At 44.8% G+C, this 15,719-nt stretch overlaps 1 protein-coding gene across 1 annotated transcript in view; it reads right to left on the bottom strand.

The window, feature by feature from the left end:
• Positions 1–230: 230 nt before the first annotated feature.
• efnb1 (ephrin-B1) overlaps positions 231–15,719 on the bottom strand; it is a 67,396-nt gene continuing 51,907 nt past the window's right edge. The window contains exons 4-5 of the mRNA XM_056440099.1: positions 9,727–9,843; positions 231–5,852 (exon numbers count right to left, since the gene is read on the bottom strand). Of these exons, the coding sequence (XP_056296074.1) occupies positions 5,383–5,852; positions 9,727–9,843 (587 nt within the window). The 3' untranslated portion in view covers positions 231–5,382. The remainder of the gene's footprint in view (positions 5,853–9,726; positions 9,844–15,719) is intronic.

The raw sequence follows: 15,719 nt of genomic DNA, 5'->3' as shown, positions 1-15,719 counted from the left end.
TGTGATTTTCAATCTGACTAATGCATCAGAACAAACCCATCTGCGCGGCGCTGACCCCTGAGGTGAAGGTTTGGGCGGACATGGGCCGGGGGGGGGGGGGGGGGGGTGCAGTGAGCGTAGGCGGCTGGTTTATGCTCCCACCGTGAACCAAGGTGGTCGGCGAGAGGAGGCGGAACGATAAACCACATGAAGAGAGGGAAGGGGGAAAAAAGAAAGAACATCTCTCCAGAACAAGTTCCATGGGAAAAATTTTATTTATCAATATGCGGTAGTTTCCAAACTGGTGGAACGTTATTTCCATTGTAGCTGGTGGTGCCAATAGGTTACGCTGAGAAAAGCGGCGAAAAAGAAGAAGTGAATGGCAAAAAAATAAAATAACACAACTTAGTTACAGTTATGATTCAAACAAAGGGAGAAAAAAAACAAAATAATTCAACAGGTTTTGCTTACACATGCACATTGAAAAAAATAATACTGTGGCTTTTTTTGAACAATAGCAGAAATCAACCGACATCGAGGCCCAAAGCGTGAGCGACCGGCATCTCTGGAGCAGGGAGGGAGAGAGAGAGAGACCGCCAGGGAGATAACGAGTGTAAACCGGATGATTTATGACGAGCGCAGAACGGTCACACTCCCATTTGTGGCCCCCCCCACCCTCCCTCTCTCTCTCTCCGTCTAGCCTCTGATGGTCTTATTAGAACTGAAAAAAAAGAGTAATCTTCCTGGACCAAAATTATTTTGTTCTCTTCTTCGTTACATCTAATAATGGAGTGGAAGGTGTGGGTAACTCAAAGGCAGTGGAATTGCACGGTCTTCGTCTTCCGGGTTAAGTGCGGCCTCCAAACAGGAAGTAGGGGGCCTTATCATTCATAGTTCCAATGAGCTCGGTGGCGAAGAAGCTTCAGTCCTGAACACTTTTTCTGAGCGACTAAAATCCCGTTGAATGGCAATGTTAAAAACTCTGAACCCCAGTTGTTGTTGTTGTTGTTTTAACACGTGGTAACAAAGACTTTTTGACAATACTGGACGCCGCTGCGAAAAGACAGCTCACATGTGCCCGTTTGTCATATTCAGTTTTAACTCTTAAAGAAAAAAAAATTTAAAATTAAAACATGTTGCAAACAAGAGACCAAAAAAAAAAAGACAAATGCAAGGATTCATACAAAACACACTTTTAAAAAGACAGCTATTTACAAACATCCTCCATTACAAAAATCTAATCTTAAATTCTTCTTATGAGCAGTGTTCAGGTGAAATTACATCTTAAATTGGGCTCTATCCATATATTTACATTACTCTGTTTTACTCCTTTTAAATTGTATTTTTTTCATTTTTATCGCTTCCCCCCCCCCCCCCCCAAAAGAAAAGTTGAAAAAAAACATTTAAGTGGTCACTAGAATGAATAAAAATGAGATATGGGGGTGTGTGAGCGTGGTAATTCGATAACGACTCCCCTGGCTGGCGGAGGTGGATGGATGCGCGCTGATCCGAAACAAAAACATTTGATTTAAAATGTGTTTCACAGAGAGAAGAGTAAAAACACAGGAGCACCAGCAGCTGTTTAGGTTGTTAACTCTGGAGGTTAACGACACGCAAACGCCACTGGGTCTCCGAGCCGGGGCTGCCTTTTAACTCAGCGCTGTGCGAGTGCGTGTGTGTGTGTGTGTGTGTGTGTGTGTGTGTGTGTGTGTGTGTGTGTGTGTCAGAGGATGATGGTCGTCTCCTTCGGTGGATAAACATTCACGACCTAAACCGTTTAGACTGGAGATGAACCCGGAGAAGTCCGCCTCGGTGTGTGTGTGCGTGTGTGTCTGTGCGCACGTGCACGTGAGTCGAGTGTCGTTGTGTGTGTGTGTCTGTGCGCACGTGCACGTGAGTCGAGCGTCAGTGTGTGTGTGTGTGTGTGTGTGTGGATAATGGCCGTCTCTGCCGGTGGATAAACATTCACGACCCGGACCGCTTCGAATGGAGATGAACCCGGAGAAATTCCGTCGTTGTGTGTGTGTGTGTGTCTGTGTGCACGTGCACGTGAGTCGAGTGTCGTTGTGTGTGTGTGTGTGCACGTGCACGTGAGTCGAGTGTCGTTGTGTGTGTGTCTGTGCGCACGTGTACGTGAGTCGAGCGTCAGTGTGTGTGAGGAAAAGAAGATGTTCTCTCCTCTCACACATCCCTAACTGGGGACTGCGGCGCCTCGTTTGCAGTCCCCAAAAGAGGCGTTCACACACACACACACACACACACACATACACACACGCACACACAGACATGCAGTGAAGACGAACTTCATATTTTTAAAAACTGCAAATATAGAGCACACATCGGCCCGCCCCGGGCTGTGATGGCCGAGCTGCAGCGTCACCTCCATCCGGAACATTCTGCACAGCATTTTTTATTCACAGCACAACTGGCGAGAGGAGAGGATGATGGGAAAATGAATGCTACCCCCCCCCCCCGCCCCCCCCCTTCCCCCATCCGCACCACCATCCTCCTCCTGTCAGGTTTAAGTCACAGGAACATTTTCTCTCCCTCATCCTCTCCCTCTCTCCCTCCCTCTCTCTCTCTCTCGCCCCGGCTGGCGGGTGTGGGCACGGCGGTGGCACACAGATTAGTCACACGCTGGCGACGCCGCTGACTGCGTACACACACACTCTCTCTCTCTCTCTCTCTCTCTCTCTCACTGACTCATCCACACAGATGGCGGCCAATTGGCATCCGGCGATACCGTATCCCCGATGTCCGTCCGACTTGTACATAGGGCACCATATACCTGTGTAGGCCGGCCAATCGGCGGCGGCCACGCAAGCCACGCCCCCCACCTCGCCCAGGCGAGCAGAGCGACTGTTTGACGCTCCAGAAGCTCAACAAACACAACCTGCCGCCTTAAAGCCCCCAAAGCTCATCAGAGAAGAAACCCTCAGCAAGGAGAGAGTTGTGTCAGACCTGTCTGTCTTCATGTGTGTGTGTGTGTGTGTGTCTGTGTGTGTGTGTGTCTTCATGTCTGTCTGTCTTCATGTGTGTGTGTCTGTGTGTATGTGTGTGTGTCTTCATGTCTGTCTGTCTTCATGTGTGTGTGTGTGTGTGTGTGTGCGTCTTCATGTGTGTCTGTCTTCATGTGTGTGTGTGTGTGTGTGTCTTCATGTCTGTCTGTCTTCATGTGTGTGTGTGTGTGTGTGTCTTCATGTCTGTCTGTCTTCATGTGTGTGTGTGTGTGTCTGTGTGTGTGTGTCTTCATGTCTGTCTGTCTTCATGTGTGTGTGTGTGTGTGTCTGTGTGTGTGTGTGTCTTCATGTCTGTCTGTCTTCATGTGTGTGTGTGTGTGTGTGTGTGTGTGTGTCTTCATGTCTGTCTGTCTTCATGTGTGTGTATGTGTCTTCATGTCTGTCTGTCTTCATGTGTGTGTGTGTGTGTGTCTGTGTGTGTGTCTTCATGTCTGTCTGTCTTCATGTGTGTGTGTGTGTGTGTGTGTGTGTGTGTGTGTGTCTTCATGTCTGTCTGTCTTCATGTGTGTGTGTGTCTTCATGTGTGTGTGTGTGTGCGTGTGTGTGTGTCTTCATGTCTGTCTGTCTTCATGTGTGTGTGTCTGTGTGTATGTGTGTGTGTCTTCATGTCTGTCTGTCTTCATGTGTGTGTGTGTGTGTGTGTATGTGTCTTCATGTCTGTCTGTCTTCATGTGTGTGTGTGTGTGTGTATGTGTGTCTTCATGTCTGTCTGTCTTCATGTGTGTGTGTGTGTGTGTGTCTTCATGTCTGTCTGTCTTCATGTGTGTGTGTGTGTGTGTGTGTGTGTGTCTTCATGTCTGTCTGTCTTCATGTGTGTGTGTGTGTGTGTATGTGTGTCTTCATGTCTGTCTGTCTTCATGTGTGTGTGTGTGTCTGTCTGTGGGTCTGTCTGTTTGTATGTGTCTTCATGTCTGTCTGTCTTCATGTGTGTGTGTGTCTGTGTGTGTGTGTGTATGTGTGTCTTCATGTCTGTATGTCTGTGTGTGTGTGTCTGTCTGTGGGTATGTGTGTCTGTGTGTATGTGTGTCTTCATGTCTGTATGTCTGTGTGTGTGTGTCTGTCTGTCCTCATGTCTGCCTGTCTGTCTTAATGTCTGTCTGTCTGTGTGTGTGTGTCTGTTTGTGTGTCTGTCTCTGTGTGTGTCTGTGTGTGTGTGTGTGTGTGTGTGTGTGTGTGTGTGTGTGTGTGTGTGTGTGTCTGTCTGTTCTCACCATACATTAATTTAGTGTTCTACCTCGAAGCCATCAAGTCTGCCCGGATACCGGACTGGTCCGGACATGCCCAGATACACACACACACACACACACACACACACACACACACACACTCAGAGAGAGAGAGAGAGGACACACCCTCAAATACAAATAAGTAGGTCATAAATACCAGAGTAGAGATAAAGCTCATATCAGACCAGTGGAGAAGGGAGTTTCTACAACACACACACACACACACACACACACATCTCAACATCAACAGTCCGGGGTAATTTTCTCATTAAAGAAAGAAAAAAAAGGAAACAAATAACGCGATGTGGATGAACGTGGGGTGGCGAGAAGAAGAAGAAGAAGTAGAAGACGGGAGTAACCATGACGATCTATTCAACTCTATACATTGTGCACTTGTAGGAAAAGTCTAACAAAATACGACTGCTTTGTGAACTGAATCAGGTTTCTTTTTTATATCTCGAGGGAAAAAAAATCCTCCACCAAAAATAGTAAGTAAGGCAAACATCCGAGGTGTGTGAAGGGAGAGGAACACGCCATGTTCACACGCTGTGTGTCTGATACCTGAGCTACCTGGAGAGTTTCCAGGGCCCCAGAGCGGAGCCCTGACAAACACACACACACACACACACGTTTAATAACGCTTGCACACACACTGCAGGCGGAGTGGCGTCCGGGCCTGTGTGTGCCTGTTCCTGGTGTGCTGCTGTGGGATGGTGTGTGTCATTGGGTGTAGCACACAAACACACACACACACACACACATACACTGTACTTCAGGGAACTGAGATAAGTTATAGATCCTGCCCCCGTTAAAAAAAGGGGGACGGCGAGAACCAGGAAGCCGGAGCTCCATCTGTTGGTTCGCTCCAGCCCCCCCCACCCCTGGAGCACAGTGGGGAGGTGTAGCAGGTGTGGAGTTGAGGAGAGGGTGGGTGTGTGTGTGTGTGTGTGTGGAGGTGAGGGGGGCGGGGTTTATCAGACAACCCAGACAAACAGAATAAAAACCTCTCGTCATCAGTCACAACCTCTCGCTGGTTTTTTTTCTTCCCGGTCGGCGCTCTCGTCTCGTTGAAATAACACCAACAAAAAAAAAGGAAAAAGGAAAGTGTTCCTCCCCCGGGACATAAAAATCAGGCGCTCCTCTTCGTTCTCGCCGCGTCAGACCTTGTAGTAGATGTTGGCGGGGCTCTGCGGCGGCATCTCCTGGACGATGTAGACGGGGTGGCCGTAGTCGCCGCTCACCTTCTCGTAGTGAGGGCAGTAGTTGTTCTCTGTCCGCAGAGGAATGATGATGTCGCTGGGCTCCGTGCCGGCCGTGCCGCTGCCGCCGCCCATGCCGCCCATGCCGCCGCCGCCGCCGGGCAGCTTGGCGTTGGACATGGTGCTGAGGCACAGCGCCGAGGGGCGGGGCTGCTGCGAGTGGTGGGAGTGGTGGGAGTGGTGGGAGTGGTGGGAGTGGCTGTGTCTGCGGGCGCGCTTGCGCATCTTGATGAGCAGGATGACGAGGAGGAGGATGAGCAGGAGGAAGATGACGCAGCCGGCGCCGATGGCGGAGAACACCGCCACTTTGGAGCCCAGGATGCCGTCCGAGTTGCCGGAGTTGCCGGACGGGTCCTGATTCATGGGGTCTGGAGAGAGAGAGAGAGAGAGAGAGAGAGAGAGGCTTAGGGGACTCGACGTAACTCATGTGAGAGGTGGTTTACGTGTGAGCGCCGGAGGTCCGTTTGGCCGCGCGCGGAGGAGACGGTCCCTTCGGCACCGAGCTGTCGCCGTGACAACAGTTTATTTAGCAGATCTACATTCAGAAAAACAGACAGCACGTCTGGGTTTTCACTATTTTACGATGATGCGGCAATAAACGTTTGAGACGAGCTCCAAGGCAAACCGAACGGGGCCCAAAGCGGCTGCAGGCGCATCGCGATGTTTAGATATTAACGTTAATGGTGTTGTGTGTTGTGTATGCATGTGTGTTGTATATGTACACATATATTTTGTTTTGTTTTGTATTTTACTTTTATTTTACTTTGTATACTTCTATATCTTTCATCCTATATTTTGTGTTTTTTTTATTTATTCTTGTGTGTTTGGTTTATTGGTGCTGCTACTGTCACGACAAATTTCCCCTTGGGGATTAATAAAGTATATATCTATCTATCTATCTATCTAATTAATTGCGATAACAGTCGCTCACAATAAACATGAAACTGGACTCTCGAGAATCGGTCCTGATTACGTTTGCAGGTTCAGATTCGGCAAAAAATATATAACAACTCCAATGCATTACTGTTTATTGAGCTTAATACAAACTTTTTAAAAAAGGACCAAAAACAGCTGCAGATGCATTACAGTGTTTAAATATGAAACGTAATTTAATTTTGTTAATATTCTAACGCAAAGCGTTCTCAAAAGAATATGCAACTGCGACAGAGAATTGCACTCATTAGGAGTCAGGAGTCATAGTTTTTTTTAGTTATTAGTTGATAGTTTTACTTTCTGTGTCTCTGACGTGATGATTTTATTCTCCATTATTTTATTTGCTTTGTCCATTTTGTATTTTGTGAGTCTTCGTGTTGCACGTCTTGTTAGTCTAAGAGGATACTCACTATTCTCACTATTTTCATTATTAATGCTGTGATCTGTTTTGTGTTTTATTGTCTGAAACTCTGTGTAATGTGCTACTGCTGCTGTCTTGTAGAGGAGATTCTTAATCTCAATGAGGCATTTCCTGGTTAAATACATTTAAAATAAATAAATAAAATAAATTAATTGTTCGTGCACCCATTGGAAAGCGTAAATATTGTATAAACATGTGTAATTCTATGTTTTTAAAGGTTATGTTTAATGACATCTACCTCTCGGGACTACAGATTAAAAATAGCCTATTGTCTTATAATAATTATAATAATGTTTTTATTAATGTGCACTGCCCATTATCAAATAAACCAAACCAAAAAAATAAAAAAGTAGTTATTCAGTATACTGTGTATATTACACATGTGGCATTAATAATAATAATAATGTTTTATTAATGTTCACTGTCTATTATCAAATAAACCAAACCAAAAAAATAAAAATAAAAAAGTAGTTATTCAGTATACTGTGTATATTACACATGTGGCATTAATAATAATAATAATAATAATGTTTTATTAATGTTCACTGTCTATTATCAAATAAACCAAACCAAAAAAATAAAAAATAAAAAGTAGTTATTCAGTATACTGTGTATATTATACATGTGGCATTAATAATAATAATAATAATAATAATAATAATGTTTTATTAATGTTCACTGTCCATTATCAAATAAACCAAACCAAAAAAATAAAAAATAAAAAGTAGTTATTCAGTATACTGTGTATATTATACATGTGGCATTAATAATAATAATAATAATAATAATAATGTTTTATTAATGTTCACTGTCCATTATCAAATAAACCAAACCAAAAAAATAAAAATAAAAAAGTAGTTATTCAGTATACTGTGTATATTACACATGTGGCATTAATAATAATAATAATAATAATGTTTTATTAATGTTCACTGTCTATTATCAAATAAACCAAACCAAAAAAATAAAAAATAAAAAGTAGTTATTCAGTATACTGTGTATATTATACATGTGGCATTAATAATAATAATAATAATAATAATAATAATAATGTTTTATTAATGTTCACTGTCCATTATCAAATAAACCAAACCAAAAAAATAAAAAATAAAAAGTAGTTATTCAGTATACTGTGTATATTATACATGTGGCATTAATAATAATAATAATTCAAATGTATATAGCGCTTTTGTGAATACACAAAGACGCTTAGTCATTAGCAGCTTCGACCCAATCCTCCTAATCCAGCTCCTCGGAGACAACAATGTGAGGCGGACATCATAGGGTGACATCATAGGGTGACATCATCGCCAGCGAGCCGCTCCCGTCACGTGCGGGCCGTAACCGGCTCGTTGCCTCATATCTACCGTGATCACGTTTCCCCGCTTGTTGTTGTGCTCTCCGTGACATAACAGCCGCCGACTGATGTAATTAAATTAAGACTCGTTTAAAAATAGACTTCCTAATGACATCAAGCGGACGTCACTCAGGAAACGGAGATTCCCGCTCCGATAAACGGTCGACGGGGGGCATATCTGAACATCTGATCTTATTCTGTCCCTTTTGTGTCTCTGGGGGTTCAGGAGGGAGGAAGTAGGGGGGGGGGGGGGGGCTGCTCCTCTAGTGACTGAAATCCGAGAGGAACCAAATGTGTTCTCATGTATGCGTGCAGCTGCTGCCAAAGAGTAGCACACCACCAGCAGCAGCAGCAGCAGCAGCATCATCATCTCTTCACTGTCCATGACCCCCCCCCCCCCCTCCATCCTGGCTAATGACTGTGTCTCCACACTCGGCTGACCACTCCGCACTCAACCTTTTACCGAGGGTGGGGGGTGTGGGGGGGTAGCTGCGCCCCGAGCCTCGTCGCGGCTAAGTGACATCACTGGAAGCTACTGCCGGGACTTATCAGTGAAATCAGAGACGAGAGGTATTCGGCACATTCTGGACGCTGGAGGGGGAGCTGGAGAGCGTGTGTGTGTGTGTGTGAGGGGGGGGGGGGCTGTCAGACGCCTTCATTCCTGAAATATCAGTGACACGTCCTTCACTCCACCCTCGGCTCCTTCACTTTGACATAATCTCCGATCTAGCAATGCGGCCGGCAGGTAGTAGAAGCCTTCAGTGTGAGGGGGGGGGGGGGGGAGACTAATGTCAAATAAGCAATTATTAAACGAGGGCAGCTTATATCAGTCATTTCTGCAGAGTTTTGTGGCATTACAAAGTTGTGGTGCGAGTCAAAAGGTTGAGAAAGGAGGTTGTGAAAAGGTGCTTAGGAAACAGGAAAGGAGGCGGGGGAGGGGCCCCTCGAGTGACTCCTTCAATTATCTCCGCTTTTAATCTTCGCACATCTGCAATTCAAATGAGCCTTTTAAATAAAAACAGAGAGAGATATAATAAAGAGGAATGTCTTTGAGTCTCCTTGGGTGAAACCCACACACACACACACACACACACACACACTGTGTGTACACTGAATACGAAAGTGACTCGGGGGGGTGAGGCTGTGTTTGTTTTGGGTGTGGCTTCCTATTGTTTTTTTGCCAGTTGAGTCATTCTATAACATTTGTTTTTTACATCTTTCATGTTGACCCCCCCACACACACATACACACACTAAAATATCAAAGGAATGTGCCCGCGGCATTTTAAAAAAGCCATATGAGTTAATACTTACTTTGTGGAGACTCCAGCTATGTGTTTCATTTTTTATTTTTCTCTTTTCAGGCTAAACGTGATTAATTATTCGAGGGAAGCCTCGAGGCTGTGAATATTAAAAAAAAAAAAAATTTGTACGAAAATATTTGCACTTGTAGAAACTATAAAAAGCGTTCCGTATCTGTGAAGCCGCAGCTTTACGGGTGATAACAGTCGGTGTGCGTCGGTTCTGCTCACCAGGGTTCCCCGGCACCTCGGGTCCGATCCGACCCGGATCCGGCGGTCTGGGACTGGACTCCGGGACCACGTTGTCCTTGGTAGCGTCCGGCGCCACGGGGTTGGCCTGGTTCGGTACTGAAGAGGGGGAAAACACACAAAACACACAGAAACTGAAGCCGCTGCGTGCGCCGCATGACAATGAGGAGATGGCGTGTGATCTTCTGATACATCTGTTCTACACGGAGAAGGTTATCTCTCCGCGTCGGCGAAGTGGAGATGAAAGGGGGAGGGGGAAAAGGAAAAGAGAAAGAAAAAGAGGAAGGACGAGTTAGCGAACGTCTGCAAAAACACGGCGGTATCCCTGTCCTGTCGTAAAGCATGAGCTCACATCTACATCAGCAGCTCCTTCAGCAAACACTCACACAGGCTTTCCCAACACAGACACACACACACACACACCTATAATATACTTACAACACACTTAGGCGATGGCAGAATGAGGGTGAAGCAGTTATATATTAACTTTTTATTGTTTTACATTATTCATCACGTTAAAAGGCCGTAATATGTCTTATTTATTGCTCTGGATTTAACTCTGAAGCCTGAAGGATGTCCACTTCGGAGCGGGGGGAGAGAATACGAGGACGGGAGGAGGAGATGGGGGAGGGGAGGAGGGGAGGAGGGGACGCTTTATCGGTCCGTCTGTTGCGATTTCAAGAAACGCACACTTTGAAGTCTAAACGCAGTAAACACCAGGAGGGTCTGTGTGTGTGTGTGTGTGTGTGTGTGTGTGCGTGTGTGTGTGTGTGTGTGTGTGTGTGTGTGGCGCTCTTTTTTACGAGGGCCGGGCCGGCAGAGGAGAGGACAGTTATGAACTATTAGCGAAGAGGCCGGTCTGATGGATTCCACAGAGCATCCGGACCCCGGAGGCCCCGCTCAGAGGGGCGAGAGGAGGGGCCGGTGGGGGGGGGGGGTGTCTCGTATGTGTGTGTGTGTGAGAGAGGTAGAGAGAGAGAAGTAGAGAGAGAGAGAGAGATGTAGAGAAAGAGAGAGAGAGTGTGTGTGTGTCCGAGAGATAGTTAAAGAGGTAGAGAGTGGTAGAGAGAGAGAGAGGTAGAGACGTAGAGAGGTATATATAGAGAGAGAGGTAGAGAAAGAGAGAGAGGTAGATAAATAGATTTTGTGTGTGTGTGTGTGTGTGAGAGAGTGAGAGAGTGAGAAAGTGAGAGGTAGAGAGAGAGAGGTAGAGGGGTAGAGAGAGAGCGTATGTGTGTGTGTGTGTGTGTGTGTGTGTGTGTGAGAATAAGGACATTCTAGCAGCCCATTTTCTATTTCCACCTCCGAGACTCGAGAGGGCAAGTGATTCGGTTGTGGGATGTTTGGAAGATCAAAAAGAGAGGGAGGAGAAGAAGAGAAGAAGGAGGGCGGGGAGGAATTTAAAAGAAAGATAAAATAAAGATAAAATCATGGGCAATAATTGAGGTGTTGCCCAACATAACCTCCCTATTAACAAACAGACTCTCCTCCTCCTCCTCCTCCTCTTCCTCCTCCAGACCGCCGCATCGCTCCGACTGCAGCGGCTCGCCGTGAGCTGTTGTGCTCCGTCAATAATTGATGAGAGAAGACAGGAGTGAGAAGTGGGGAACATTCTCATATGTCAGGCGATACGAGAGGACGCGGCGATCCGATTCCCCCCCCCCCCTCACACCGTGGGGCCTACTGAGCATGTGCGGGGAGCGTTCTAATGTTCTGACCCATTTTTGTGTGTGCGTGTACTTGCTGACATTTTCCCTGAGCCGTGCAGACGGCGGCCACCTCAGAAACTGCCAAAACCCGCCAGAAGGAGCGAGAAGGCGGGGATGGAGGGATGAGGAGAGAGAGTGTGAGAGAGAGAGAGAGAGAGAGAGGTGCGTGCAAAGCGGTGAGTCAACACATTTCTAATGAGCGCGGTGACATGATGCGGTGGAGGAGAACGGCGGGGAAACGTATAAAATATGGGCTGCCCCCCCGGATTTCCTCCGGCAATCAATCGCTCTTCCTCTTCTTCACGTCGCCATTTGTTTTTTTTAAATGCGGAGACAAAAGGCGGAACACATTTTTTAAAAAGTGCAATTAGATATCGACGCACGAAAACCGACGATTCAACGAGATTAGGCGTCACCGGGGGAGTTTCTGCCCCCGCGGGAAGTGGAAACGTGCACACTGGGCACGAGTCACCGAGGGCGGAGCCGTCGGCCAATCGGCAGCGGCGAGGGGAAGCGTGGCTGTAACACACAATGGAGCCGAGCGGAGGCCGAGGTCTGTTGCCGGTGGTTGAAACAACATCCGGCGAGGCGGCAGAAGGGGGCGTGTCCCATTGATTCTTCATCTTCTAGCGACTTTGTTTTGTCTGACGGGTCGCGGGAGGAATATATTCAATTTGTAGGTTAATTGGAAGCGAGAGAAAGAAAAGTCCCTTCAGAAGATACAGCCGGAAGGTGTTTGACGCTTTTCGCCACATTTTAAAACGCATAATTGGGAATTTAAAAAAAAATCGTTCAATGGACTTTCAGTCGACCCTACGAATCAAACGCATCCTTTCAGCGCAGAGAAAAAATTATATTAATTTCCAGTAATATTCTTAGAACCTGAGCCCAATCTGATGAGAACCCTAGAATGCAAAAAAATAATCCTATTTTATTCTGTATATTTGGTCTAATAAGTCACATTCCAGTGGGATATAGGGGATTCCTAATATTAGTGAAATATAGCAAATAATCGGTTTCCCAGCTAATTCTAAGATTGCTTTCTATTTTTAACCTAATACGACATTTGATTTAATACATCTTTATTATCTCTTTATAATAACTCCCCGGTGTAATGGTAACTTATGGTACATAAGAACGACAAGTACCGCTCCAGTAAAGTACTTCAGAATTATGCTAAATTACTAACTTGAACCCAATCTGCTGAGAACCCTGGAATGCAAAAAAAATCCTATTTTATTCTGTATATTTGGTCTAATAAGTAACATTTCAGTGGGATATAGGGGCTTCCCTGTGTAATGGTAACTTATGGTACATAAGAACGACAAGGAATGCTCCAGTAAAGTACTTATAATATAGTAATAGTAATTATACTAAAGTACGAACCCAAATCCAATCTGTTGATAAACCCTAAAATTAAAATTAAAAGTATATTTTGGCTAATAATTAACATTCCAGTGAGATATAAGGGCTTCCTAATATTAGTGAAATATAGCAAATAAATATTTTCCCCAGCTAATTCTAAGATTGCTTTATATTTTTAACCTAATATGACATCTTATTTAATACATCTTTATTATCTCTTTATAATACCCCCCTCCGTGTAATGGTAACTTATGGATCATAAGAACGACAAGTACTTCAGAATTATACTAAAGTACTAACCCGAACCCAATCTGTTGATAAACCTTAGAATGCAAAAGAAAATCCTATTTTATTCTGTATATTTGGTCTAATAAGTAACATTTCAGTGGGATATAGGGGCTTCCTAATATCAGTGAAATATAGCAAATAATTGGTTTCCCCAGCTAATTCTAAGATTGCTTTCTATCGTATTTCAATGCATCCTTATTATCGCTTTATTACAAGACCCCCCCCCCCCCCCCCAGGTGGAATGGTATCTTCCCCAGAAGTTGTCTGCAGCAGCTGAGTCACAGTGTCGGTCTCCGCTCCGGTTCCTCGCGGCCGCTCTCCTCTTATAGTTTCTGGGTTGGACGTATTTGTGCATCAAATATTCCGCTCACGAAAAATAAATCTGATGTAAAAGAAGAAGCAGCCGGGCGGCAGCGCCGCTCTGTAACGAGGTTTTTAGGGCACACGGATAGTTGAGTGACAGCTCGTTTTGGGAAAAAGATCGCGAGTGTGCGCGTGTGTGTGCGTGTGCGTGTGTGTGTGTGTGTGTGTGTGTGTGTGTGCAGCCGAGTTCTGGCGGAGTTGAGGAACAGCCGGCAGCCGCAGACTCCACTTCCCCCCCCCCCCTCCCCCCCGGACGATTCCTCCAATAGGATGTTTCCCTTTTCTTTTCTCCACTTCCATCAACATCGAGCTGCAGGAATGTTATTTATTTATTTTCATAGTTCAGAGTAAAGGAGGCGCTGGGCGACCCGGTCCGCACACTACAGGGCGGCTGTGGGTCAGGGCACTAATAAAGGTTCTGACAGGGTTCTTTAAAAGGCTTTGTGGTTCTACGAAGAACCATCATCGACTGAAGAACCTTTTTTTCATTCGAGGCACCTTTATAGGTTCTTTGAAGAACTCTTTAAGGAAATGGTTCTCTAGAGAACCCTGGTTTTAAAGATTCTCTGTGGAACCAGAAATGGTGCCTTTAAGAACCTTTTTTTAAGGTTCTTTGAGACATCTTATGGGTTCTTTAAAGAACTCTTTAAATAAATGGTTCTTTAAAGAACCCTGGTTAGAAAGGTTCTTTGTGGAACCAGAAATGGTGCCTTCAAGAACCTTTTTTTAAGGTTCTTTGAGACATCTTATGGGTTCTTTGAAGAACTCTTTAAATAAATGGTTCTTTAAAGAACCCTTGTTAGAAAGGTTCTTTGTGGAACCAGAAATGGTGCCTTCAAGAACCTTTTTTTAAGGTTCTTTGAGACATCTTATGGGTTCTTTGAAGAACTCTTTAAATAAATGGTTCTTTAAAGAACCCTTGTTAGAAAGGTTCTTTGTGGAACCAGAAATGGTGCCTTCAAGAACCTTTTTTTAAGGTTCTTTGAGACATCTTATGGGTTCTTTGAAGAACTCTTTAAATAAATGGTTCTTTAAAGAACCCTGGTTAGAAAGGTTCTTTGTGGAACCAGAAATGGTGCATTCAAGAACCTTTTTTTAAGGTTCTTTGAGACATCTTTATGGGTTCTTTGAAGAACTCTTTAAATAAATGGTTCTTTAAAGAACCCTGGTTAGAAAGATTCTGTGGAACCAGACATTGTGCCTTCAAGAACCTTTTTTTAGGGTTCTTTGAGACACCTTTATAGGTTCTTTGAAGAAGTATTTAAGGGATTGGTTCTTTAGAGAACCCTGGTTTGAAAGGTTCTTTGTGGAACCAGACATGGTTCTTCTATAACGTCACTCTGAAGAACCATTTTCGGTTCCAGACGGTACCTTCATTTTTCTGTGTGGTTAGCAGGTTCGTCTTTCAAATCAGGGGGTTGGCGGTTCAATCCCCGCCCCAGTCGATGTGTCCTTGAGCAAGGCACTTAACCCTGAGCTGCTCCCCGTAGCTGCGTCTACTGTGTGTGACTGTAACGTGAGCATTTGGATAAAAGCGTAAAGTAAACTGACACTAATGCAAATGTTTGAATAATATCAACATCATTAAATATGAATAAGTCATATTTAATAAAAAACAAACTGCCTTCCATATGCATGAAACAAAACAAAAAGTAGCAAACTAAAATTTAATATCCTTCTTTTTCCGAAATGATTTAACGACGGGATCAAATCCTACAGATGTGAAATAAATAAATGTCAGTAAATGTTCATATTGGACCAATCACGCGGCGCATCGGGTTCTGCATCGCGGGTGTTTTTCACGATCCGCGGAACAAGCTTACATCAGCAGCTTCACACACACACACACACACACACACACACACACTAGCTAGTCTCAGTTTACTCTTGACAAGCTTTTAAGCCCCAATCAGTCCGTGGCGGCGGGCAGATGTTCCTCTCACATGGCGGCGAGTGTCTGTTTCGTTCGAAAACAATCTCTCTGAGGATGTGTGTGTGTGTGTGTGTGTGTGTGTTTATAGAGTAACACATCTGTGTACTGCGCGCTGTCACATTCAGGATACGGACCGTCCGCGTATTGGTTTAAAACTACATCTTTCAAAAAGTGAAAAAGTGTGATGGGAACCAAATGTGGAGTCCTCTGATATCCAAACAGAGCTGGTTCACGTGAATTTAAAAAACACTGTGATTACTGTATAGGACTCTTGAATAGCAGCTAAAGGAAATATCAGAGGATTTTTTTAAATTTAT

This window comes from Pseudoliparis swirei, chromosome 19 (assembly GCF_029220125.1).
Source record: "Pseudoliparis swirei isolate HS2019 ecotype Mariana Trench chromosome 19, NWPU_hadal_v1, whole genome shotgun sequence".
Classification (NCBI taxonomy): domain Eukaryota; kingdom Metazoa; phylum Chordata; class Actinopteri; order Perciformes; family Liparidae; genus Pseudoliparis; species Pseudoliparis swirei.
This window is presented reverse-complemented; position numbering and strand designations above follow the sequence as displayed.